The sequence below is a fragment of the Natator depressus genome, chromosome 24, assembly GCF_965152275.1.
Source record: "Natator depressus isolate rNatDep1 chromosome 24, rNatDep2.hap1, whole genome shotgun sequence".
In the NCBI taxonomy this organism is placed as follows: Eukaryota; Metazoa; Chordata; order Testudines; family Cheloniidae; genus Natator; species Natator depressus.
Window position 1 is genome coordinate 187,466 of NC_134257.1, and position 27,370 is coordinate 214,835.

The window sequence follows — 27,370 nt, forward strand, 5'->3', positions numbered from 1 at the left end:
CAGTACCACAGAACATGTAGCCAGGAGAGTGAACAGCTGGAGACTGCTCGCAAGCCCCCTGCTCATTCAACATCAGACAGCACAGACCTACACCGCTCTCCATTTATTGTTGGTGCAGCCTCATCACAGCTTCTCCTAGAGAAACCCTGACAGGGTCAGTTGCAGAAGCCCTGCCCCAACCCTGTTCTTTCCCCCTCTATCCCTGCAGCCCCTCCTCGGCTGGTGCAGAGCTCTCCTCCTCACCCAGCTTTTCCACAAAGTCTTTCCCTGTCAGGGCTGGGAAAGACAGCTCAGTTCTTTCTGCCTAGCAAAGCAGCCAAGGGGACATATGATAGAGCAGCAAGAAGAGCTGGTTATCTTATTAAAAGCCAGCAGTGACTGCCAGTAAAGATGCCTTAGTGTTAGAGATAAGCAGAGATCCGTTCCAGCTGCCAGGGGTTGGAGTTGCTGAGAAACAGCAGTTCCTTTCTCCCTTCTTCTGTTCTGGCTGAAACAAACAGAGAAAAGGAACCCTGTCAACACATCAGCAAGTTCTTCAATTGTGTTAGCATTCCAATGTACTGGCCTTGAAAGCTTTATTAAAAATTCATAGATTCAAAGGCCAGAACGGACCACTGTGATCATTGATGCCCTGTATAACACAGCCCCATCCAACTTCCCCACAAGAATTCCTAGAGCATTTCTTTTTCAAAAACATCCAATCTTCATTTTTAAATGGTCAGTTATGGAGGTTCCACCCCAACCATTGGTACAGTGTTTCAAATTATCCTCACTATCCACTATTTGCTCCTCATATCTGGTTTGAATTTGCCTAGCTTTTACTTCTAGTCATTAGATCATGTTATACTTTTCTCTGCTAAGACTGAAGAGTCCATTATCAAATATTTGTAGATACTTACAAACTAATCAAGTCACCCCTTAACCTTCTCTTTCATAACCAAATAGATTGAGCACCTAGAGTCTATCATTATAAGTCACATTTTGTAATCTTTTAATTGTTCTCATGGCCCATCTCAATCCTCTCCAATTCATCAACATCCTTGTTGAATTGTGGACAGCAAAACTGGATGCAATAGTTCATCAGTGGTTACACTAGTGCCAAACACAGAGGTAACATAACATTGCTACTCCCACTTGAGAGCCCCCTCTTTATCAATCAAGGACTGTAATGGCCCTGTTACTCACAGCATCACAATATGAGCTCATGTTCAGCTGACTATCCACTACAACGCCCAAATCTTTTTCAGTCACTGCTTTCTAAGATTGAGTCCTCCATCCTGAAAGTATAGCCTACATTCTTGGTTGCTAGATGCTTACACTTAGTTTGTTTGCACCTAGTTTACCAATTGATCTAGATCTGTCAGCGATCTGTTACAGGCCTTTGTCGCCCCCATCACTCCCACTTAGTCCTAATAGTTAGCAATTGGCTTAAAACCTGAAGCAGGTGGTTTTATATCCCTTCCAAAATTTGGCAATATTAACTATAACAAGAATATCCAAAAGTTATCAGTGTTCAATCCCTCTTTGACTCTTGCTAATTCTTGAATTCCACAGCTAGTTCTGAATTTGTCACCCTTCACTTTTACTGAATAGCTGCTGTTATGAAACAACAGAAGCTCCCACTCTACTCTTGACTATTTTTTATTAAAATACACCCCTTTTCCCCCTTATTTATCTCCATTCTAAGATAAGTGATCCCAATCTTTTAAATCTGCCTCACATGTGTTTTTCCAGGCCCTTGATATAATTAATTACCCTTCTTTCAAAACCATCTAATTCTACAATATCCTTTTTGTGTTGGGATGATTAGTACCGCTCACAGTATTCCAGAAGAGACAAACCATTGACTTATAACATATTTTCTGTATTAATCTCCAGCCTATTCCTTATGCATTGTAACAGTTTGCTTTTTAGAGCACAGCTGCAGTTAGCCAAGCTCTTCATTAACTACCCCAGAATGGTGTCCAGGTCTTTTTTTGAGTTGATACTGTTCATTTAGAATGCTGAAGGAATCCGAGTAGTTCAACATTCTGCCTGCTGTAATTTATGTTCCTGTTTATTGGCTTCATTAAGGTTAGATTTCCAAGTTTTGAACCTTGTTGTAGTGGTGTTGCTCCCCGGATATTAGAAACACAAAGTGGGTGAGGGAAGGTGGTTCAATAAAAGATTTTACCTCACCCACTTTGTCTCTCTAAGTTTTCAACCTTGTCATTGAGCCATACTGGTTTATTTCAGGCCTTATATTGTTTTAAGTAGCATCCATGCCATATCTAAGAATTTCACTTGCTTTGCTTTTGACTTTAGGACCTTTTGTCTAGTTTCCTCATTTTAGTGCAGTCTCCCTTTCTAAAGTTTAGTGTAGCTGTGTTACTTTGTTATCCTACATCCCCATAGGATGGCAGCCCTCAGCTTGACCGTTTTTCTGAACCCACAGTCCAGGTCGACGACTCCTGTGTCTGACCAGGAGTTGGGAGGATTTGGGGGGAACCCGGGCCCACCCTCTACTCTGGGTTCCAGCCCAGGACCCTGTGGAATGAAGCTGTCTAGAGTGCCTCCTGGAACAGCTGTGCGACAGCTACAACTAACTCCCTGGGCTACTTCCCCACGGCCTCCTCCCAACACCTTCTTTATCCTCACCATAGGACCTTCCTCCTGGTGTCTGATAATGCTTGTACCCCTCAGTCCTCCAACAGTCCGTGTTCTCACTCTCAGCTCTTAGTACCTCTTGCTCCCAGCTCCTCACATGCACACCACAAACTGAAGTGAGCTCCTTTTTAAAACCCAGGTGCCCTGATTAGCCTGCCTTAATTGATTCTAGTAGCTTCTTGATTGGCTGCAGGTGTTCTAATCAGCATGTGTGTCTTAATTGTCTCCAGAAGGTTCCTAATTGTTCTGGAACCTTCCCTGTTACCTTACCCAGGGAAAAGGGACCTACTTAGCTTGGGGCTAATATATCTGCCTTCTATTACGCTCCTGTAGGCCAACCCTGTCACATATTCCTCCTCCCCCCCCCACTCAACACTATAGGGTTGGGCAACTTGGGACATCAGGCAGTGTACTCGAGACAAGCCATCTGCATTGCCATGGTGGCTTCCAGTCCAGTGTTGTATGGTGAATTGGAAAGGTTGTAGGGACAGGAACCATCTGGTCACCCTTGCATTCTTCTCTTTATTTCGCTGCATCCACTGGAGGGGTGCATGGTCGGTCACAAGGGTAAACTGTCATCCCAGAAGGTAATAACACAGTGTTTCCATGGCCCATTTCACAGCTAGGCACAATTTGGATCTCTCATTCAGCCGGCGAAAGTCATTACAAAGCCTAGTGGTGCCATCGGGTTTGGGCATCAACACAATCGGGCTTGACCACTGACTGTGGGATTCTTCAATGACTCCCAGCTCCAACATCCTTTTTACCTCTGCTTTGATCTCCTCCCTTTTTGCTGCTGGAACCCGATAGGGCCTTAAAGTTACCTTTGCCCCAGGGTCTGTGATAATGCGGTGATATGCTTTGATGGTCCAGCCTGGTTTGGTTGAAAACACGTCCTGGTATCGGTTGATGCCAAGAACCTCTAGCATCTCCTCCAGACTTGGAGACTCAGTTCGTAACCACTTTCGTGCGAGATGGATGAGGTCATATAATTGGGAGCGCAGGGTTTTGTTTTCCTAGTACCTCCACTCATGATATTGCTGGGCCCGCACTGCGGTTGTTACCCCAGATCTGGCCAGGATCTCTGCTTTCAGCTGGGGGTAGTCTGCCACAGCCTCTTCAGGCAAATCATAGTAGGCCTTCTGGGCCTCCCCACGCAGGAATGGAGCGAGGATGCCAGACCACTGTTCTCGGGGCCAAGCCTCCCGCAGGGCTGTCCTCTCAAACGCCAGGAGGTATGCCTCTACATCATCCTCCTGTGTCATTTTCTGCAGCAAATTGCTGGCCCGCACTACCTCCTCCATTGTGGTGAAAAAAAATAAAAATAGACCCTCCCCCCCCCCCCCCCAACACCCTCCTCCTTCCACCACGCTGTGTACACCAAATCCCACTTCTTACACCAGTTGTGACAAAGTTCCTCCTCTACCTTGGTGGGTCTTCCGCTTTTTGGTGGATTTGCTCGCCTTGGAGCTTCACGGCAGCAGGGAAAAGGGACCTACTTAGCCTGGGGCTAATATATCTGCCTCCTATTACTCTCCTGTAGCCATCTGGCCCGACCCTGTCACAATTGCAAGACACAGCAATGCTATTTTCTATTTAATTATAACCCATAAAAGATTACCTTCATTTCAGGATCTAAATATGACCTTAAAAAAAATCCATTGGGAAGAGAAGGTTTGTGTTTGATGAAATATGCATTTCTTTATGCTTGGTGATAATGTGTATGTTTATTATAAGGGCAATGTAAGATCTAGATTGTCCCTTTTCCTTTAAATTCTTAGATTTTTTTAAATACAATAGGTAGCTTTATTATTAGCACTTAGCTTTAAAAACAGGTTTCTTGGTTTGAGTTAACAGCTGGAATAATGGTATGAAGGGCACAGAGCTCATCTTTCTCTGTGATGGAGATGGAAGTTGAAATACTACAGCTGTCTTCATTCCTTTGCATGGGAGGGGGGCGGAACTCACCTCTGTCATGTTGAAGCCACTTGCGGTCAAGGTAATACTGATAACAGCTCTCAAACTCTCGCTGACTATAGTTGGAAACCCGGATGGGAATGAAAGGGTCCAGTGTGTCGAAACCCTCCTGGAAGGGAAAACAAACTGTGAGGCAGACAGAATGGTCTGAGCTGCGGAAGGATAAGGCACAGCCTAGCCATGAGGAAGCTCAGGTAGAACTGCTTCAAAAAAGAATAGCTCTATGGTTCATGTAACCCAGGAAAGCAATTAAAACACAGAGAATAAGTGAACTCTGAAATACTCTGGTTATTTGTGCAAAAGGGGGCTAGTGAAAGAGCAAAAAGGCGAGAATGAGAAGTCAAAAAGCAGGAGCACTGGTGCAGACTGGGCTGGACAACCTGTTTCACCATGTTCGGAGGCAAGTTCCCCCCATCCCTTTCACACACAGGCCAAGCTGAAGAATGAGACTATGACAAAGTTAGATAAAGAGTGTAAGGAACAATTTGAGAGATATGGCGGTTAGTAGCCACACTGTAATAGGGAGTCTGAGCCAAGCATAAGGGACAGCATGCAAGAATGACTGAACAGAGCAAGAATGATTCAGCTCATCATATCTACTGGGGAAGTAGGTCCCAAACCAGTATTCTTATTTCTGTTGCTTTCCATGTACCAATGCAGAGGAAGACAGAGGCCATAACTCACCTTTCCCAGCAACTCGTGGGGCAAATAAGCAGAACGTGGTTTGAAGAGAGAGCCCGTCTGGCTAAGAGTGGTCACAATGGCACCGCCATTCTGAAACATAGAGCTGGATTAGAAGGAGTCTTAGGTATAGGACATACACCTCACCTGTCTAGAATCATTAACCGTCTCCTGTGATATCCTGCATTTTCCTTCTGGATCCTGTAATTACCTTCAGTCCCAGCTTCTCCTAGGCAATGTGTGGAACAGAACAGAAGTACTGGCTGCGAAGAGCACCCAACTACTCTAGTCACAGCAGGATGCAGGGCAGAGAGCAAGGAAGAAGCACTGGTTCTTGTGCAGCTCTTCCCAGGAGATAGTGCTGAAGGGAATGGGACAGAAGCACTGATTACAGAGACTTCAGGATGGGAGTGAAGTAGCGATAGGATCTCCACACTACTCAGTGGTTTGAGCATTGGCCTGCTAAACCCAGGGTTGTGAGTTCAATCCTTGAGGGGGTCATTCTGCCTCAGGCTGCTCTCCCAGCCAGCAGCACCATCTGCTACCAACCTACCCCTCCCTCCGTGAAAGCAACGGCCGACAATCGTTTCGGACCTCTACTGGGAGAAGCTGGAACTGAAATAGCTTTTTCACTGGGTGGCACTGTACAGAATCTGAGAAGAGGCTATGATGGTTTCCCAGTCATTCCAGGCCTGGCCACTACGAGCAGACATTCAGCACAAAAGAAAAAGGTAACTGGAGGCGATAAAGCAAGGGTGGGCAAACTACGGCCCAGCCCGCGAGCCGCACCATGCGGCTCAGCCCCATTCCAGCACTCTGGCCGGGGCACTGGGTTGGGGGCTGGACCATGCAGCTCGGCCCGGCTCCAGTGCTCCAGCCCGGGAGCTGGGTTGGGGCCACACCACATGGATCGGCCCCGCTCTGGTGCTCCAGCCGGGGTGCTGGGTTGGGGCTGCACCACGCAGCTTGGCCCTGCTCCAACACTCCTGCTGGGCCGCAGGGTCGGGGCCGAACCACGCGGCTCCCAGAAGCCGCAGCATAGCCCTGCTCTGGCTCCTACGCCCTCCAATGGGAGCTGCAGGGGCGGTGCCTGCAGATGGTGGAGCGTACAGAGCCGCCTGGCTATGCCTCCATGTAGGAGCTGGAGAAGGGACATGCCACTGCTTCTGGTAGCCACTTGAGGTAAGCACCTCTCAGAGCTTGCATCCCCTGAGCCTCTCCCCATGCCCCAATCCCCTGCCCCAGTCCTGATCCCCCTCCCACTCTCCAAGCCCCTCGATCCCAGCCTGGAGCACCCTCCTGCACCCCAAACCTCTCATCCCCAGCCCCATCCCAGAGCCCACACCCCCAGCCAGAATCTGCACCCCTTCCTGCACCCCTGCCCCAGCCCTGATCTCCCTCCAGCCCTCTGAACCCCTCGGTCCCAGCCCAGAACACCCTCCTACACCCCAAACTCCTCATCCCCAACCCCTATTTTGTGAGCATTCATGGCCAGCCATACAATTTCTATTCCCCTATGTGGCCTGAGGGGCACAAAGTTTGCCCACCCTGCGATAAAGTGAGGCATCTGTTATGCAGTCAAGATTGTTTAAACAGCTTTCAATTGAAACATCTCTCCACCACATTCTTTAAAAGCTTTTCCTGTAATACATCTGTCAGTGAAAGGAAGAAATGGAATAAATGTAAAACTACTAAAGAGAGGTAACTCCCCCAAGTCATACAGCTCTGTAAATTCCCAGTAGGAAGCCGCTCAGAAGGTCTCACTGCTCTGGACATCAGCATTTAGCTCTGAACATTGTGCAATGACTTGCCAGCAAGCCCACAAATGCACTCACCCAGTCATTCACCACCATCTTCCTCAGATTGTGGACTAGCGTCAGTTCCTCTGGAGAAACCTAATGATGACAGAATGTCAGGTATAGCTGGCTAGAGAAATCACTGTCTCCCAGCTCCTCTCCCACCCATGAGGTTCCTTTGGATGCTTAAACAAGCAAAAAACCCCAGAGCACAACAGCAGCTTAACAGTGACTGCAGTGAAAGAACTATTTGGAGCTTCCTTCAGAAATGCCATTGAGATTTTTAGAGGCTGTCCGAAACACAAGCATGCACAAGAAGAAGGCAGAAGCTTTTCCACAGGCAGCCATCTGCCATGAGATCAGTTTCTGGGAATCGGATACTGGTAAGCTGATCCATTCCATGCCATACAGGCACTACTAAATTTGAATTCATTAGCCACATGGCAAACACAACATGAATTAATTTGATTAAGGCAATTATGTCACCCTTCTATGGGAAAAGCTACAACGGAGCACAATATTCCACCTATCAAGAACCTCAAAGAGCAGTTCTGAAGTCTCAACAGTCTACCACTATTATTTACTCTTAGCCCTTCTCAACTCAGGACTTCCACTTGCTTTCCCTCTCTGTAGGCCTGGCATCATCCTTGATACCAGTCTCTTCTTCCACATCTCCTGTGTCGGCAGATCTAGTTATGTGCTAGACCCTACCCAGGCCCTAATCCCCTCTCACCTGGACTATTAAAATTCTTAACGTAAGAACGGTCATACTGGATCACACCAAAGGTTCATCTAGCCCAGTATCCTGTCTTCTGACAGTGGCCAATGCCAGATGCTTCAGAGGAAATGAACAGGGCAATTATCAAGTTATCCATCTCCAGTTGTCCAGTCCCAGCTTCATGCTAGTCACAGGTTTAGGGATATCTGGAGCATGGGGTTGCATCCCTGACCATCTTGGCTAATAGCCATTGATGGACTTATCCTTCACAAACTTTTCTAATTCTTTTCTGAACCCAGTTATACTTTTGTCCTTCACAACATTCCCTGGCAATGAGTTCCATAAGTTGACTGTGCATTCTATGAAGAAGTTTGTTTTAAATCTGCTGCCTATTAATTTCATTGGGTGACCCCAATTCTTGTGCTACGTGAAGAGGTAAACAACACTTCCCTATTCACTTTCTCCAAACCATTCACGATTTTATAGATCTCTATCATATCGCCACCCACCTTACTCATCTCTTTTCTAAAATGAACAGTCATGGTATTTTTAATCTCTCCTCATACCAAAGCTGATCCATATTCCTAATAACTTTTGTTGTCCTTTGTACCTTTTCCAATTCTAATATATATCTTTTTTGAGATGGGGCGACCAGAACTGCTTGCAGTATTCAAGATGTGTGCATACCATGGATTTATATAGTGACATTAGGATATTTTCTGTTTTATTTCCTAATAGTTCCTAACTTTTTGTTAGTTTTGTTTTTGTTTTTTTTAACTGCCACTGCACACAGAACAGAGGTTTTCAGAGAGCGATCCATGACAACTCCAAGATCTTTTTCTTGAGTGGGAGCAGCTAATTTAGACCCATCATTTTGCATTTATAATTGGGATTATTTTTTCCAATGTGCATTATTCTACATTTATCAACATTGATAAGGCCTCTCCAAATCAATGAGGCTACTACCCCCATCCCACCTTCTTCCTCATACTGACCTGGGTTCCTTTGCATTTCAGGATCCAATTCAAAATTGCCCTCCCTGTTTTTGAACCCTTATAGAATGTGACTCTCCTCACATCTTCTCACCTAGCATTGGTCCCCGTCCCCCTCCACCATGCCTTCACACCCTCAGCAGTGTAGGTGTGAGAACATTTTCCTCTGCAGCACCTTCCACCTGAACCATGCTCCTTGCATATTTCTGCCTCAGCGACTCTCCAATTCCTTCAAAATCCAGCTTGGAAGCCTCTTGTTTGCTTATATCATGTAAATGCCTTCTTCCTTTGCTATTATTTAATATTGCCATTGTATTTAACCTCAAGAATTTTGGAGGAGCAGATTTATGAAAATAACTACACAAAATAAAGCTGTATATTGGCAAGGGTGTTGAGCAAAATGAATGCCCTCCTGTTCTTTATTGTGTGAAGTCATTCACTTTCATATTCTGCACTGCAGAATCCTCATTGGAGAGCTACAGTTTGCAGAATCCTCTGAGTTAGAGAAGCTTTATAACTGCTAGAACTTAATAGCCCCGGAAACAATCATCATCCAAAGGTGGAACCAAACCCTCCCCTTAGGTTTCTCCATTTGTGTTAGCCACAAGAAAAGAAGGTAATTTCCTACAGCACTTTTGTCTTTCTTCCTCAGTGTTGTCCGTCCCCAGAGAGCATTGATTCCATCCACTGCCACCAGAAGTCTAAATGAACCAAGAGGACACTGCTTCTTTAACTCTTTCAGCACAACCCCCACAGCATCACTGGCATTCTTCACTCGCGTTAAACCCTACAAATAGATTGATATACAACATTAGCAAAGGGAGAGAATGCAGGCCATGTGCAATCAGGAAGCCTTGGCACCAACTTCTCTATGAGGATCTAAAAGATGGGACAGAAGAGACCTAAGACTCTGTCCCCCCCTCCCAAAGGGGCACCATGGTCTAATAAATAGATTGAGCATAGGGATAGGTGTCAGCAACTCATGAGTTCTAATCCCAGCTCTGACACAGACTGTTTGTGTGTCCTCCTTGAGAGGTCTAGTTCCATGCTTTGGTCTTCCCATCTACAAGGTGGAGATAACAACCCTTCCAACTTCCCAGGACTAATGTTTGCACAATGCTTTAGAAGCACTAAATATAGTTCTTCTCCCCATTCCCTTCACTGGGCATCATGTCTCATTTTCGTATTATTGACAGGTTCCAACAATACCATAGGCAATTGTCATTCCCTCACCTGTTCTACCACTTCACCCAGTGGTCTGCCCTTCTCAGTGCTTTCCCGTTTGCTCCACATATATGTCTGTTGTGTTTTTATCTGTAATAAAAGGAGAATTGGGGCAGGGGGTAGGGTAATTGAACGTAGATGGAGAGTGTGAACTGCCAAGCTCCCACTTCGGGGCAACTCAACAAACCTGGGCAGTAGGAGCCACCACTTCCCTCCAGAGGTGCTGGGAAAGAGCTACAGAATGGCATTTCTTGGTGCAGCATCCCTCAGTGATATAATGACCAAAATCTCAGACTTCCCCCAGTGGTGGGACCCCTTTGCAAACACAGGGATCTTTAATGCATTTCCAACCCCACTGAAACCTACCTCCAAATAAACTACGTGATAAATGAAAAAAGGAAAGGAGTACTTGTGGTACCTTAGACTAACAAATTTATTTGAGCACAAGCTTTCGTGAGCTACAGCTCACTTCATCGGATGCATTCAGTGCCACAAGTACTCCTTTTCTTTTTGCGAATACAGACTAACACGGCTGCTACTCTGATACGTGATTAATAGTAAGTTATCCAATGTGAATGCTCATTCACTACCAACACAGGAAATGCTTCTCAAAAAAAATGAACAGATCCGTAGACCCCATTCCACTGGACAGACAATCCAAGTGAGGGAGCAATCCCCATGAAATTTCCAGGAGAAGCTGTTCTTGTAGGTTTTCCCTGGTTCCTAATCCAGGGACTCAGTAGAATCTACTGACCTCTTTTAAGAAGTGGTCATTTGAAGTTTTGAAATTCTTAAGCCAGGTAGATGCTTCCAGAGGCTGGTCAAACCGCTCTTTGTTATAGGAGGACTGCATAAGCTCCCTGCAATTCTTCACCCAGAGGTGAGCTGTGAAGCAGAAACAAAACGAGACAAACAATTGTCCCGTTTAGTTAAGGGTAACTGCATGCTTTTTTTCTGGTCCTTTTTCCTCATTCTTCTCTATTCACCACAGAAAGCCACTATGCCATATAATGAGCATACCCCACCCTTGGGGAAATAGCCACTCAGCAAACACGCACCATGATTTATCAACAGCCTCCAAATGGAGCAGGATCCGTAACTCAGGGCACCCATAACAGATTGACTAGTTTGTAGTGACAGAGCATGAGGCTGATGTGCGTGTGTGCACGGGGGAAAACACTATTCAACGCCTCTGTTTTCCTCTTAATTTAATAACTTTTTATATCCCAATCATGGGAAAACCATGATGAACAAAATCTCCCACTCTATAATGTCTTTAGCTGCTTTGCCTTCCCAGTAGATTAGTTACAGCGCACTGAACATTATGCATTCAGAGGTATCACCAGGGTACTTACCATCTGGAATGTGTAAAACCAGCCAGTCCTGTTTTGCACAATAATGAACAGCATGGCACAGCGTCATTGTTTTTCCTGTTCCCTTCTCCCCATCTCCAGCATAAACTGTCAAGGAAAACCTCAGATAGAGTGTCTCCAGGCTATGGTTTTTTTGGGGGGTGCAGAAAAGCCTCTTCTTCCCATCTAACTATGTGAGGAAAAGGCATTGGTGGGGAAGGTGGGAGGCTAACCCATGCCACCCAACATGAGGTCAGAATCCCATCTCCCTCTCAGTGTGCAGGAAGCGCAGCTACCCTTATTTAACCCACATTCTGGAGCACGGCAAATGAAGAAAGGATACAGATAACATATCGGATAGCCGGGTGGGCCAAGTTGGTGCTTTTCAGATAACCAAGGAGTTCTAGAGCTGGTTTCCGAACCATCAGGCAGCTTTCATTGAACGTCTTCATCTGACAGGAGACAGAATAGGAACAAGGAGCCGCATATAAGCGCACATCAGCAGCTCCTACCCTGATTATGTCCGAGTTATACAATAGTCTTTCGGGGCTGCAGTAACACCAGCCCTAACAAAACCAGTGGACTGCGCTATGTGTCACAACCCCTCCAGCTTGTATCATGACCTTCCTTCACTTTTTCTGCTCTGTCTTATTCAGAAGCACTTTCCTGATAAGTAACCTACAAAGCAGATGATCAAAACGGTTCCTTCTGGCCTTGGAATCTATGAATTACTTCCACATTAACATGTTACAGAGATTAGTTTAAAATTCAAACTTACTACTAATGCTATAGTAGAACTAACCAGCTTGAAAGTCCCAATCTCATAGGATCTGCCAAGATTGGAACAGACCAACTTATTTTGATATACAATATATTCAAAAGAGCACCTATCAAGGGCTATAGGCATCTTTGCCAAAAATTAAACAATCTACTCCCTGTCTGAAGTCAGAAAATTACCAGCCACGCTAAACAATACCTCTGTCTACCTGCCTCCCCAATGCCTGAGTAACCAGACGGAACTTGCAACATGCCCTCAAGTCCAGTATCCAGTGGCCAATACCCAAAGCTTCAAAGGAAGAAGATAACCACCCCAGTCCTCAAGTCCTCCTGCCTTAATGCTCCTAAGGCAGTCATGCAATGCTGCACATGGTAGGAAACATTTCCTTACAACCCTTGAAGTGATCAGAGGATGTCTTGAGGCCCAAGATATTCATACTCCCTAGCCATGGCCCTGTCTAGCTCACAACTTAAATTCAGCAGCACTCTGCTATGGCAGACTGGAAATTCTGCAATAGCTGCATTTAAATTTCAAAATTAACATTTAAAAAGAATATGAAATATATGCAAAACTCCCACTGAATTCAGTGGGGGCCAGGATTTTACCCCCAATTCAATGTTACACAGATGTGTAGTTTGTTTTGATGTGTCAGATTTTTTTTCTTGACAGTGCATAAATTCGTATCAGAAGGTTGGAGAACAGAGAAGGGAAGCTTGAGATTTTGGCCACCTGACAGTGCCATTTGCATCTTTTGGCAGCAGAGAAGGCATGAGAAGCACTTTGGAATTGTGGGCTATACTAGTTTATAGTGAATGTTTGTGTTGTCATCTTTAGGTTTCACAGTCAGCATCTCATTAAGATGTATGGGACAGTTTGCACCTTTCCAAGGTATTGTTTCAGGCAGTTGGCACACTCAGGAAGACAACATTGCTTTGGTTACATTTGGTTCCCATTTCTAAGGTTTCCTTCATAACCACGAGCACTGGAAATTTTTATTTTAAATAAACACTTAGATTATGGAGCACAATTCTGCAGTAAAGGACGACTTGACAACAAATTTTGCAATCCTGGAGTATATGGGACCCTGTTACAATCTTAATGTTATCCTATCACAACATTTATACCAGTTGCTGAAAGTAAAATGATCAGTGAACACAAAGTTTTCCCACTACTGTGGTCTCTACTTCATTTTTTATTTTTCCTTGTACCACATCAGCACTATGACTAGTGGCAGATGTCCCTTAACAAGCACACAAACGTAATTCAGCTGCATGTATGTTGTTATAAGCTACATTATCTGGGGAAGAACCATTTGCCTGAAAATATTTTGAGAGGATAAATATCAAGTGACGCTCACAACACTGCCTCAGTCTAGCAGAATAGATTTCCTTAAAAAAATTATGTTTATGTTGCATGATTAGGGAAAAAAAGTTTCCCAGTTGGAGACTTTTCTCTGCATTTATTTAATTAAAAAGCTTGAATTTAAATTTAATTCTAAATAACCAAGGCAAACATAAATGGCAGTCTATAATGAGCTTTAACTACTACTGGTTTTCTGAAAAGAAAAGAAACCTGCCCAGATATTTAACTTAGCCTTTAAAAGGCCACAGTATGTAGTTTACACAAACCATAAGGTTTGTAAGGTACTAGGTTGCTGTATGATGTTGGGAGCACATACATTATTGTCTGCACTCAGATACAAATCAGGAACAAGAAGGGCTCAACAAATAAACCAAAGCCAAGAAACTGATATTGAAGCACATTACAGCACAGCGTGAAGAGAAAAGCCATGGAAGTGTTTAGGGGAGGAGCCCCACTGTGCTCAAGCATAAGATGTTTCACTGAATTTCTTGGAATATTTTAACAGGTGGCGTTAGATGCCTCACTTCCTTGTCCTTGGTTCATTTACATTAATAATCCACAGATCATTTCTGAGTCCAGAAATGCATTTTAAACAGCATGCTATAGCTGCAGAGTAAACCCCATCAGTCAGAGTGAGATCTGTGTCAGAGATGGAAAGAAAGAGCAAGATATTTTTTGCTGATCTAAAGCCATTTTATAAGCAAGTCTAATTTACACAGAAATGACACCATTCAAGTCCCCAGGAGGGGTTGTGCTCAGACAGTCTGGACCCATAGCATATTATAGACTCAGAAGTTAGAGACTGAGGAAACTTAAATCACATCTCACTGATCTCCACTCCCCAGCTCCCTTCCACTATGCAAAGCAAGATCAATCTTCTCTCAACCCAGCCCCCTCCCACAGAAGGATCACTCATGGCTGTGTGCCATCACTGCCAAAAGAAAATCCAGCTTTCTATGGACCCAAAACAACTGTATTCGACTCAGTGAAGGTGCCTCAGGAATGTGGCTCCCTGCTGACCCTCGCATCACAGTCCTATTACACATCCAGTCCTTCCCACATCTCCCCAATCAGTGCTGAAACAGAGTACCTGCATTTGGAAGCGGTAGGGCAGTCCATGTGGAAACACCACCTTCACCTCCTGGAGGGGGATGCTGTAATGCTGACCCTCATGTTGCTCTGCATGGTTGGCCTGTGAAGTTAAAATACAAATTGTAACAACCATGGGAGGCTGAACTCTAGATGAGCCATCTCATCTGTCTGTGTACAGAGGTTCCCTTAAAAGTGAGGCAGTAAAGTACCACCCAGGCAGAATAATTATCAAATTACTCAGAGTCAGAATACACCTGCTTCTAGGTTTTATTTATTTAGCACAGTGGTGGTCCACAAAATGTTTTCTTTTACAGTAGTGAAGCATATACAAGTCTGGAAGCAGCAGTGCTTCCTACTAGCTATAGCATAGTCCAGGGTGTCTCCTGGATTTCCAATTTTTTTTAAATTAGTTTTGATCTAGACAGGTCAATCATACCTCCACCCCATCAAGATATTATCTGGGGATACATATAGGGACCAGGGCTGTTAAGTAAGAAGGTGCCATTTTTACAGTCTCTTTTGAGAATTTAGCTTTCATGTTGTCGCCTCAGTGCTGTTTAGTGAAATTTCCCTGTAACCAAGCATTTTAACTTCTAGAGGAAAGTTGTGGAATAAGGTGCAGAGATGAACCACAGGAGAATCTGTAGCTTAAGAAGTGATCCACAATATGGACAAGCTTGAGGAAAATGGATTTGATTAATTAAGAAGCATCGGCTGCTGTTGCCAAATATATATCAGGCATGTGCAACCGGAATGCTGAAGCCAGTTGCTTGGCAACATAAATCCTAGACCTAGGACAGAGCAGACAATTCTTGCCATCTGGGCTCTTCTGTGCAGTCTATAGAGATGCTCTGATCACATGACTGGATCATCTGCATGCTGCTGTTTCCATAGAGACCCCAAAGGAATCAGCAGTGCAAGAGACTCCAATTACAGAGGCAGTGGAAAAGCTCCTCAAAGGCTTATTTCATTCATTTATTTCACTTCATCTTGTGCTTGAGAGAGAGAGAGAGAGAGAGAGAGAGACTACAGCTGGAATTATAAAGCCGGTAGGGTGTGCTTAGTTATTTTTTCCCCTTAATAACCAATCTGGGGAGGTTAGTCAGAAAAGAATGACCCTGAAGTTGAAATTAATGGTGTCTGATGCCAAGTTTTCACCCACATCTGAGCTGCTACAATACATGGCCCATTTCATTTCTACAGCTGCAGAGAAAGAATCAATACCTGTTCAAAGGGGATTTCAGAAAGGGTCTTGGCCCTGTTTTGAAGGTTTGTTATTCACACCCTACAGGAGCAGGGCATGGTTATTATGAAGAACTACCTACTCCCTTCATTCCCACTCGTAAGTAGCATGTGATCTCAGTCAGTGAGTCCAGGGTGCCCAAGAACAGACTCTGACGCACTTAGGGTACTGGCTAGTTGACATAATACTAAATATGGTAGTAACTCACCGGGTTGCTCTCATTGGTGCGGAATACTGCTCTGGGTTTCTCTGCTGGGATTTGGGCATCCGGATTAACTGCAGCACTTAACCAAGCCCTGGCACTGGCATGGAGAAAATATCCAGAATCCAACTACAGAGGAAAAACATTTCTCAGCAATTGAAAGATCATAATTACATGCAAAAATCCAGTTATCAGTTGTAGCTTTACACACGTACTAGACACATCAGGGAAGAGTCAATACTCTTAAATCACAATGCCCTACTCTGGAAGTAGGGGTCACAGCAATTAGAATACATAGGAAATTCATTGTGTAAAGCTCAATGTTATGTATAGCCATACTGCAAGTTCAATTGCATCCTTCTAAACCCCTTCAATTCACTTAAGTCCATCTGCCACCCTTACAGAGCTGAGCTCTCTACCTAAATGAGTTATCCCATTAAGTATCACAGGGGTAGCCGTATTAGTCTGTATCCACAAAAACAACGAGGAGTCCAGTGGCACCTTAAAGACTAAACAGATTTATTTGGGCATAAACGTTCGTGGGTAAAAAATCCACTTCTTCAGATGCATGGAGTGAAAATTATAGATACAGGCATAAATATATATTGGCACATGAAGAGAAGGGAATAACCTTACAAGTGGAGAACCAATGTTGAAGGCCAATTCAGTCAGGATGGATGTGGTCCATTCCCAATAATTGATGAGGTGGTGTCAATACCAAGAGAGGGAAAATTCCTTTTGTAGTGAGTCAGCCACTCCCAGTCCCTATTCAAGCCAAAATTGATGGTGTTAAGTTTGCAAATGAACTGTAGTTCTACAAAAAGAAAAGGAGTACTTGTGGCACCTTAGAGACTAAAAAATTTATTTGAGCATAAGCTTTCGTGAGCTACAGCTCACTTCATCGGATGCATTCAGGGTACAGATGTGGGGACCTGCATGAAAACCTCCTAAGCTTACTTTTACCAGCTTAGGTTAAACCTTCCCCAAGGTACAAACTATTTTACCCTTTGCCCTTGGACTTTCGCTGCCACCACCAAACGTCTAACACCGGTTACTGGGAAAGAGTTAGTTTGGAACCCTTGGATCTTAAGAACAATGAAAAAGCATTCAGTTTCTTAAAAGAATAATTTTAATAGAAGAAAAAGTAAAAAGAGTCACCTCTGTAAAATCAGGATGGTAAATACCTTACAGGGTAATTAGATTCAAAATATAGAGAATCCCTCTAGGCAAAACCTTAAGTTACAAAAAGACACAAAACAGGAATATCCATTCCATTCAGCACAGCTTATTTTCTCAGCCATTTAAAGAAAACAGAATCTAACGCATATCTAGCTAGATTACTTACTAAGTTCTAAGACTCCATTCCTGTTCATTCACTGAATGCATCCGATGAAGTGAGCTGTAGCTCACGAAAGCTTATGCTCAAATAAATTTGTTAGTCTAAGGTGCCACAAGTCCTCCTTTTCTTTTTGCGAATACAGACTAACACGGCTGCTACTCTGAAACCTGTAGTTCTACAGTTTCTCTTTGAAGTCTGTTTTTGAAGTTTTTTTTTGTTGAAGAATGGCTACTTTTAAATAGGTTATTGAATGTCCAGGGAGATTGAAGTGTTCTCCTACTGGCTTTTGTATGTTACCATTCCTGATGTCTGATTTGTCCATTTATCCTTTTACATAGAGACTGTCCGGTTTGGCCAATGTACATGGCAGAGCGGCATTGCTGGCACATGATGGCATATATTACATTAGTAGATGTGCAGGTGAATGAGCCCCTGATGGTGTGGCTGGTGTGTTTGGGTCCTGTGATGGTGTCGCTAGAGTAGATATGGGGACAGAGAAGGCAACAGGGTTTGTTACAAGGATTGGTTCCTGGGTTAGTGTTTCTGTGGTGTGGTGTGTAGTTACTGGTGAGTATTTGCTTCAGGTTGGGGGGCTGTCTGTAAGCGAGGATTGGCCTGCCTCCCAAGACCTGTGAGAGCGGGTGATCGTGTTCCAGGATAGGTTGTAGATCGTTGATGATGAGCTGGAGAGGTTTTAGCTGGGGGCTCTACGTGATGGCCAGTGGTGTTCTGTTATTTTCCTTGTTGGGCCTGTCCTGTTGTAAGTGACTTCTGGGTACCCATCTCGCTCTGTCAATCTGCTTCCTCACTTCTCCCAGGTGGGTACTGTAGTTTTAAGAATGCTTGATAGAGATCTTGTAAGTGTGTGTCTCTGTCTGAGGGATTAGAGCAAATGCGGTTGTATCTTAGGGCTTGGCTGTAGACAATGGATCATGTGATGTGTCCTGGATGGAAGCTGGAGGCATGTAGATAAGTATAGCGGTCAGTAGGTTTCTGGTATAGGATGGTGTTTATGTGACACCACTTATTTGCACTGTAGTGTCCAGGAAGTGGATCTCTTGTGTGGACTGGTCCAGGCTGAGGTTGATGGTGGGGTGGAAATTGTTGAAATCCAGGTGGAACTCTTCAAGGGCCTCCTTCCCGTGGGTCCATGATGATGATGAAGATGTCAATGTAGTGTACGTAGAGGAGGAGTGCTAGGGGACGAGAGCTGAGGAAGCGTTGTTCTAAGTCAGCCATAAAAACGTTGACATACTGTGGGGCCACACGGGTACCCATAGCAGTGCCGCTGACTTGAAGGTATAAGTTGTCCCCAAAACTGAAATGGTTGTGGGTGAGGACAAAGTCAAAAGCTCAGCCACCAAGTGTGCCGTGGCCACATCAGGGATACTGTTCCTGACAGCTTGTAGACCATCCTCGTGTGGAATATTCGTGTAGAGAGCTTCCAAAACCATGGTGGCCAGGATGGTGTTTTCAGGAAGATCACCAATGCATTGTAGTTTCCTCAGGAAGTCAGTGGTGTCTCGAAGATAGCTAGGAGTGCTGGTAGCGTAGGGTCTGAGGAGAGAGTCCAAATAGCCAGATATAGATAATAGCGGTCCTTAATGGGAGTGGACTACATCCATTCTGACTGAATTACCTTACAAATGGAGAACCAATGTTGAAGGCCAATTCCCTTCTCTTCGTGTGCCAATATCTATCTATGCCTGTATCTGTAATTTTCACTCCATGCATCTGAAGTGGGTTTTTTACCCATGAAAGCTTATGCCCAAATAAATCTGTTAATCTTTAAAGTGCCACCGGACTCCTGGTTGTTTTTATCCCATTAAGGACAGCTCAAGAGCACAGTGCAGCCATTAAAGTCTTATAGCTGAGAAGTTCCTGTAAGGTTTCTGCCTACAGTGATGAATGGCAGCTAGTACCTTGCAAATTCAAGCTGCCTAGTAATCCATAATCGCTTCAATTACTGTGGGATTAATGCAGCACTGCCCACTATTTGGTATTTATAATTAAACTCATTGCATTGATTTCCTGGCTAACTGTGTCCCAGCATACAGAATTTTTCATTAAAACAGAACTATGAAGGAGAAACAAAACAGCCAGCTGAGCGAATACAAGCTACTCTATAGGAAACTCATGAAGCATGCCTGTAAATCCTAACCAGAGAGGGCAGGGGATTAAGGGTAGCAAGGAATAAAAAGAAGAGATTTTAGTAGGCCAAGGTGAAAGAAAATGTTAAAGGTGAACATAGAAGCTGAGCTCAGAGATAACACAGTGAATAAATTGTCCCACACACTCAGGGCAGAGAGGCTGAGGAGAGGCCAAAACAAAGAGAAATGAAAACCTGCTTAAGTATTACAGACAGCAACAGTTGCTGTCTCCAACTCAAGACACAAAGAAAGCAGTTTCCTGCTTTGCGTTCCTGTACAGTCCATTTGTTCCCCAGCACAGATGAGAGCAGCACTATGTAAAGCCAAAACACCAAGATTTAGACACAGAACAGCTGCTTTAATTCCACATTGTTTCATGCAGCTTTTCTGCCATCAGCATTTGAGGGTCTTACGTGGGGTCACCTGAAAGGCATCACAGGGCTTAGAAGAAAGCAGAACGCTCAGATTAACCCACATCCAAATTAAATATGACTGTGCTCCTGATTCAGCATTTCAGGTCTCTCTGCTTAGGGAAGGAACAAAACCAGTTTGTATTCTCCACTCTACATATTTAACTAACCTTAGTAATAGCGGGCATTATGCAGGTAAACACCTCCATGTTTATACCATCAATCTTCAGGTTTATCATCATATGGCTAGGTGGTCTCTATTTGCCCCAAGGGTGCCCTTTTCTCCTTAGCATCACACAATTTGGAGAGATGTCTCATTTGGCCATTATTTACTTATTTATTAATTTTAAAAGATTTTATTTTCATCTAAAGATGTATGACTTATTTTAGTGCTTGTGAGAGCAAGGAATTAAGAGCACTCACTTGAGTCAAGCAGTGTCAACAACTGGGGCTGTGAAACTACCTTTCCCTGCTCTGTTAGTACACCTCAGTCATGACCTGGTATAACCCCTGCAGTTCTAGTCCTTCCCATCCCCACAACCTCCCAGTCTCTGCCAACGGTACCTCAGTTTCAACTATCTACCGCTCATGCTGTTTCGGTCCTGACTCCCTCCCTCACAGCTCTGCCAATGCAGCTCCAGCCTGCCCTGCAACATATATGCATCTCTCCTGCTGAGACTTCAAAGTGCTTCACAATGTGTGGCTGATCAGTGATGTAGACAAGTCAGGACTTAGTAAACTGGGTTCAAATCTTGGCCTGGGTCACAGAAATGAAAAGTTATTGCACTAGTCCGCTATTGACTCCCTCCCCGAAAGCACCACAGATTCCCCCTCCCCCACATCCATCATGGCTTGAAGGAAAGCCAAATTCTAAGCTCTATATAGACCAGCCAGGATAACCAGGACCTTGTGCCAGACTTCCTGCTCCCCATCCCACTCCTCCCGATGCCTGCCCACAGTCTTCCAGTAAACAGGATAAGATATATAGCTCATCTCAGGAATTTGAGACCAGGACTGCTAATTCCACTTTTCCCAAAGCGAAATCCCACGGTCTCAGTAAAGCTTGGATACTACATGAAGTGAAGACAATTCTCTTTGTCCCGTAGACAGATGATCCAAAAGGCATGAGATAGCATGATGTATTTCTTAGGATCACCTGCACAACATTCCTCGTTCATCACACTGCTCTGGCAGTTTCCATTTAGGGACTCCTTTCTGCACCATCCCATAGATGCAACTTTTATTATACCTGGACACAAAGTCCACCTAAATATGTTAGAATGGATAGAGAACCAAATTACAAGCCCCTTGAGTGATGGGTACCAATCTACCCCAAAACATAATGCAACAGCTCTAACAACTGTCCTAGAACTTTAAGGATACACATCTGCATTTTCTGAGTTCACTGCAGTTTATTGGTCAATTCGATTTTGCAAGACACTTAAGTGATTAAACTAAAACATTCCCAATATTCTACAATAATTCAACATCAACAAAATTAAGTCTTCAAACTGTCACCTTGTTGCACGTGAAAATAAACGTTTTCAGTCTCATGTTCAGAAGGAGTTACCATTGGCAAATAGAGAAAATCAACAGTAACTCACTAGGCATTGGACTACCAAGGGTTCCTTTTCCCCCAATCTACATGTAATGATGCTCCTGTATGGGAGCAACAAATGTCACTCAGTCCTTGGAACTGACAGATTCTTATGTCACAGACAGCAAACGAGCCAAGAAGAGGGACTGATAAAGATTGCCAGTTATTGTTTGTATTTTCCACGGCATGCATCTGAGGTGAGCTGTAGCTCACAAAAGCTTATGCTCAAATAAATTTGTTAGTCTCTAAGGTGCCACAAGTACTCCTTTTCTTTTTTGCGGATACAGACTAACACGGCTGCTACTCTGAAGCCAGTTATTGTTAGGGGAATTTTAAAGCTTTATTTGTATTTTGTACCATAAAAGGTTTACTCCTAGACCACCATTAATATATACTCTACATGCCTTGACTTTTTAAAACAACAAGGCACAGCTTGACCCCTTATAGTGGGGGCAAGAAAGATGATGGCTTACAACTTCACAAGTATTCCATGTGAATAGCTTTACAGCCTTGAGGGTGTATTCATATCTTCAGTTCATCACAGGATTTCATTTAATTAATTTTGAAAAGCAGGTATGTAAATTGAACAAGCTGTTCAAATGCGATCTGAACATAATTTATCTCAGTCCTAGCAAGTGGCATTTATATTAAATTGCTGTCTGCCAGAAGACAGTAATCTAACTCAAACCTCTTAAATGGCAAGCCACCTACAACCATGCTAAATCAGGGATTCATCAAGAAGCCAAAAGCCATAAGGTGGAGCTGTTTCTACGTGAATCCCTGCATCTCACTTGCCATGCACTTATTCAATAAATCACCATAAAAGCGATTCCCTACATTCTATGCAGGTCTCAGTGATAAATATGGCACTGCACAACAGGAATCTTGTCTCTGGAAACAGTTTGTATATTCTCCCTCTGCAGCACAGGAATGATACAGTTCTTGACAAAAGAGCATTTAGAAGTCATCTCAAAAGAGGTCACCCTGATATAAACAGAACAAACAACTAGAAGACCCTCTTCACTATTCATGATTCACTCCAGATGGGCAAAGCTAATGCATTAGCATTGTGTTCACAAAGCTGTAGATTTTACATTCTGAGGTAGTGCACTAGGTCTTTAAATCCTGCTCATTGTTTGTATCCCCAGACTAGTGTACTGACACACATGCTGAGTGTGCAAGTGTAATCTTTGAGCTAGTGATGCAATGGAGTATTCTTAGTGCAAAACAGACTGAGACTCTGGATTCTATCCATAAATAGGCAGGACTGTGGCACTAAGCCCCCTCCTTACTTCCCAGAAAGGCAGAGGTAGCAGTAAGGAGGACCCCTAGCAACTTGGATGAATCTTCTTGGGTAGGGTTGGTGGGCCCACTGCACTCTTCTCCTCCTGCTACACAGAGTCCTTTTCTGGGGTGGCATTGGCATTTCCTTAACCACCCAGCACTGGGTCTTGGAGTTAGCACCTAGTTGAGATGCACAGAGCAGTTCATACCTCATTTTTTCATGCTGTCTGTACTCTGGAAGGTATTGTTGTCTTGCTTTTATTTGGTTCACATATTCAGGCTTTTCTTTGCCATCACAAGGGCTAGAAACTTAGACCCGGTATTTTTTCCATATAGTTGTATACAGTTTGGTGTAGTACCAAACTTCACCTTTTCGGCTAGGGACAGTACTTTTTACCAAAAGTTAAAGCAACATAACCGCCTAATATGGCGGAGTTCTATTGGTATGAAGGTACCTTTATACCAGTGTAACTGCATCCTCACAGGGGGGGTATTGCTTGCTTTAACTATACTGGTTTCAAGCAGTTCAATTGGTACAAAAACTTCATGTAGACAAGCCCTTACTTTTTTTCAAAAAACAGCTTAGAGTCTGATGTAACATGGCTCCAGGAGATGGGGACCTTGACATGGGCCTAAAGTGTCTATGCTTCAATCCAGCCCTGGCTTTTAAATTCCTAGTTTACACACAAGCAGGTAAAAATCCTACAATTAAAACCATAAATTCACAAAACTTTACAGCTTGAAAATAGGCAAGATGAACTGCTGTTATAATCCATTTGCATTCAGAAGCTGGGAGCCTGCTTCCTGGCCACTTGGAACAATTTAGGGTTGCAGGTTTGCTGACAGATGAAGTTACATTCTTCAGTCACTGAACATTTGAGATTTAAAGGCCATAAGAGCTGCTGGAAGATAGTCACATGACTAGACTGACATGCAAAAAGCTGTTATTCTGAGGGTTAAATCTTTCTGAAGACAAAGGCCCTCACAACTGTGCTGCTGTTTGCCATAAAAGGGCCACAGAACCAATTTAATTGGCCCCCAGGGACAAAACCCAGAGCAGAAAGCCCCCAGGGACAAAACCCTAGCAAGTGTAAGGTCATTTAAGATGACCCCATGATTCTACTTCTGACAGTGTCCCCAGGATAGGGGCGCATGCCAGGCCAGAGCAGGACCACATTACTCCGCAGTTCAGCTACTTTAGGCAAGAGCATGACCCATAAGTGGCCCCCTAGAGTTGTTCTGAGTCACACAGGGGGCAGATAGGCCTGCAGCCAAGCCCAGAGGTGTAAAGAGCATACAAAAGCCATCTTTGCCCCATCTTTACCCGCCTTCTTGGGCCATACCCCCTCAGGAGGTACAGTAAAGAATCAAGGCCATCATCAGTAGTGGCTCTTCTTACCAAGGGTAGTGCTGCTCAATGTTCTTGAGAAAGGATGACTTTAGTGCAAATCCAGCAGATTTTCTGTTTTCAAAATGACTTATATTATGCAGTATAATGTGAAAAATAGCATTCTGGACGCTTTATAGTTATAATCATTCCAGATCCCAAGACGGAGATCCAGCAAAGGATATACTTCACAGAGCCAGTGCAGGACTCACCTTGGGCCCCTGGCAGATCACTCCTTTCACACTTCTCAGCATTATCCCTGCAGAGACAAGAGTGGAGTTTACTCACAGCAGTTCACAATATCTGATCTCTCCTATCAAGTTGTCAAATGCGTGTCTTAGGAACTGTAATCAGCCATGGTGTCTACAGTGTTATTGTAGCCCTGCTGGTCCCAGGATATGAGAGAGAGAAAGTGGGGGAGGAAATATCTTTTATTGAACCAACTTCTGCTAGTGAAAGAAACAAGCTTTCGAGCTTACACAGAGCTCTTCTTCCATCTTCTCTCTAATCAGTCATGCTGTGAGCCTGTTCCATGAAGAGAGAATCCTAGTGAGCTCCCAAGAGAATAAATGAAGTCAGGTTAACCATGTATCCAGTTGGGCATAAATTATTTTTTATGTCAATGAGAATGAAGAAAAACTTTGCACTGTCTCCTTCTGGCTTTAGAACTATTTGCAAGCAATTGATTTTCCTTTACTCAGAATCCTATGTCCACGCTCTTCAAAAAGTTAGCTACAAATATGTCAAATATCACACAAAAACTTGATATGTAAGCATCTCCCAAATCCCAAGGTGAAGGACTTTGGGAAATATATGATTTTTGTTTAGTGTCAACTATACCCAACATAGAGGACAAACTGTTTCTGCCCAACGAGCTTACCATCTAAATAGATAAATAGGATTCTGACAAAGCATCAGGTGGTGTGTATGTGCTTCACAACAGTAAAGCAGGTTATTAAAACAGCAGCACTGCCTTGGGGGACAGCATAACAGTTACATCTAATGGAGAAGGATATTTTGCAGAGATATTTGCAGTAAGCACCATACTTGATAAGTAGCTTTAAAGACTGAAAGCCTAGGTATTGCACTCAGCTATCTTGAAGGATGGATATTCCCATTTCCTTATGATTTTAACAGGCAGACTCAAAAGATGATCCCCTTTCTGAATAAGGGAAGTCAGTTTAATATTACTAGATAGTATGAAGCAGAAATCATGCAAGACAACACTAGGAGACACAGAAAGCTTCTCAATTCGCTCCTGCTCCTCCATCTGTCAGAGTTTGTTTCTCAACAGCCAGCTTTGGTTACCATGACGAAGGAAAACCAGCAAAATGCACAATAGACAGATTGAGGAAAGAACAGAGGGTCCCAAAAATCAATTCAATCAGGATATTTGTGCTCAAGGCTGTCTTCATAGCACTATCCTAAAGGGCATGTGAGAACACAACACAAAATGTAACAGATTTAAAAAACCCTGCACTTGTGAGAAGTTATTATATAATACATTCAGAGCAAGACACCAACCTCTCAGGAGTGGATGACTTTCAGGAACCAATAGCTTCTGATCTTCCTGTGGTTAACAGCTTCTGCACAGAGGAAACACAAAAGCTAATTTATGAAGGAAGACAAAGGTTACTAACTGGGTGGAATTGTATCTGGAATTCTCATTAGGCTGAGGAGGAAGGAAAATAACTGAACACTTAAGGAAGGATTACATTAGCCTTGTAAAGAGGCGCTCTGATCTCACACTGAACAATCAGCAAGAAACAAATTAAAAGAGCAAGTTTTTGTTTTGCCACATAAAAAACTTGCTGAAATTCTTAGCTCATTCTACTCTCCAGTGCCAGCACGTAGAATGATAACAAGACATTGGTGAGGAACAGAAAGGAGTAATTCAACTTTTTCACAAGAGTTTAACCCCTTTGTCTAGGAGTCATGAACTTCTCTACTATAAACAGCTATTTCACTGACTTGTGCCTGGTCTTATTAAAATAAGGACTAAGTTCAAAAACAATCCAGGATGCCACTCACATTCTACCACTGAAGAAACCTGAATTCAGTCTTTTGAGACTACTTTCAGAGCAGCAGCATCAACTGTGCTACTTGGAAGCCTCCTCAAGTCATAGAGAATCCATCTCAAATCAGGCATAGTTTTGAACCACTATATATGTGAGTGAGTTGGGGGGGGGGGGGGCGTGTCACAGAAGATCATGACAGAAGAAGTCAGCCAAATTGCAAAGGTTCTTCACAACACCAAAATCTGAGGCTTTCAGATTTGTTGGGGGTGAAGGCCCTTTCAGAAGAGTGGCAAAGGGATACTGGGACCCAAAGGTTCATAGCATTTGGAGGGAAAAGGTGGAAATTACTGAGAGGGCAACAAGGAAGACACATTAGGAGCCAAATATAACTGACAAGTGGCAGGTGTGCCAGAGTTCACACTGTGAGTCAAAGCAACAGCATGGGTGGACCAAGCTGGGATCCAGTGAGACTCCAAAGGGCAACACTACTGGGTGGGGGAGATAGAGAAGAGGTCATAGCAAAGGGAAGATCCTGTAGGGAATGAACAAATATAAATGAGGGGTAAAAGCAGAAGACACCATGAGTGAGGGCCGGGGTAGAGGGCGTTAAACTTGGCGCCCTGCCCCCCAAAGCCACTAGCCCTCAGGTTGGGGTCCCAGCTCCATTGTCCCGATGGGTGTTTTTGGCTCGCTCTCCCCGGAACTTTCCAGGGCCCGTAGCTGAGACCTCTGAAAACTCTTGAGACCCAGCACTGCCCCGCCACGCCGGAGCGGTGCTGCGGGCTGGGCAGCTGCCTCCCTGGGACCCTGACAACCGAGCCGTCTTAGGACCCCATTCGCGTCGCCACAGGTTCCGCAAGGGCAAGTCCACGCTTCATCACCGTCCCGCGAGCGGCCCCTCCCCAAACGCGGGGGAATAGCGGGATACAGCTGCCGCGTGCCGGAGGGCCTCTCTCACTCACCCAAGCACAGGACCCCGTGAGGCCTCACCGGCAGATGGGGACCCCGCACAAGCCACTAGACCGCTCACAACTCTCCCAGCACGCCCCTAGGCGCCGCCATCTTACACGGGAAGAAACGGAAGTCATGGAGGGATCTGCTTACTACGGATGCTCTGAAAGG

The 27,370-nt window shown here is 44.2% G+C and overlaps 1 protein-coding gene across 1 annotated transcript; it reads right to left on the reverse strand.

Moving 5' to 3' along the window:
* Positions 1 to 100: 100 nt before the first annotated feature.
* DAP3 (death associated protein 3) lies at positions 101 to 27,364 on the reverse strand. The gene is made up of 14 exons (XM_074938503.1): positions 27,211 to 27,364; positions 25,755 to 25,816; positions 24,443 to 24,489; positions 16,070 to 16,192; positions 14,617 to 14,718; positions 11,730 to 11,838; positions 11,390 to 11,482; positions 10,789 to 10,919; positions 10,044 to 10,124; positions 9,439 to 9,597; positions 7,140 to 7,199; positions 5,308 to 5,397; positions 4,615 to 4,732; positions 101 to 487 (listed from the first exon to the last, which is right to left on the reverse strand). Exons 3-14 carry the CDS (start codon positions 24,482 to 24,484, stop codon positions 402 to 404), a joined length of 1,194 nt encoding a protein of 397 aa, XP_074794604.1. The 5' UTR covers positions 24,485 to 24,489; positions 25,755 to 25,816; positions 27,211 to 27,364; the 3' UTR covers positions 101 to 401.
* Positions 27,365 to 27,370: the final 6 nt, after the last annotated feature.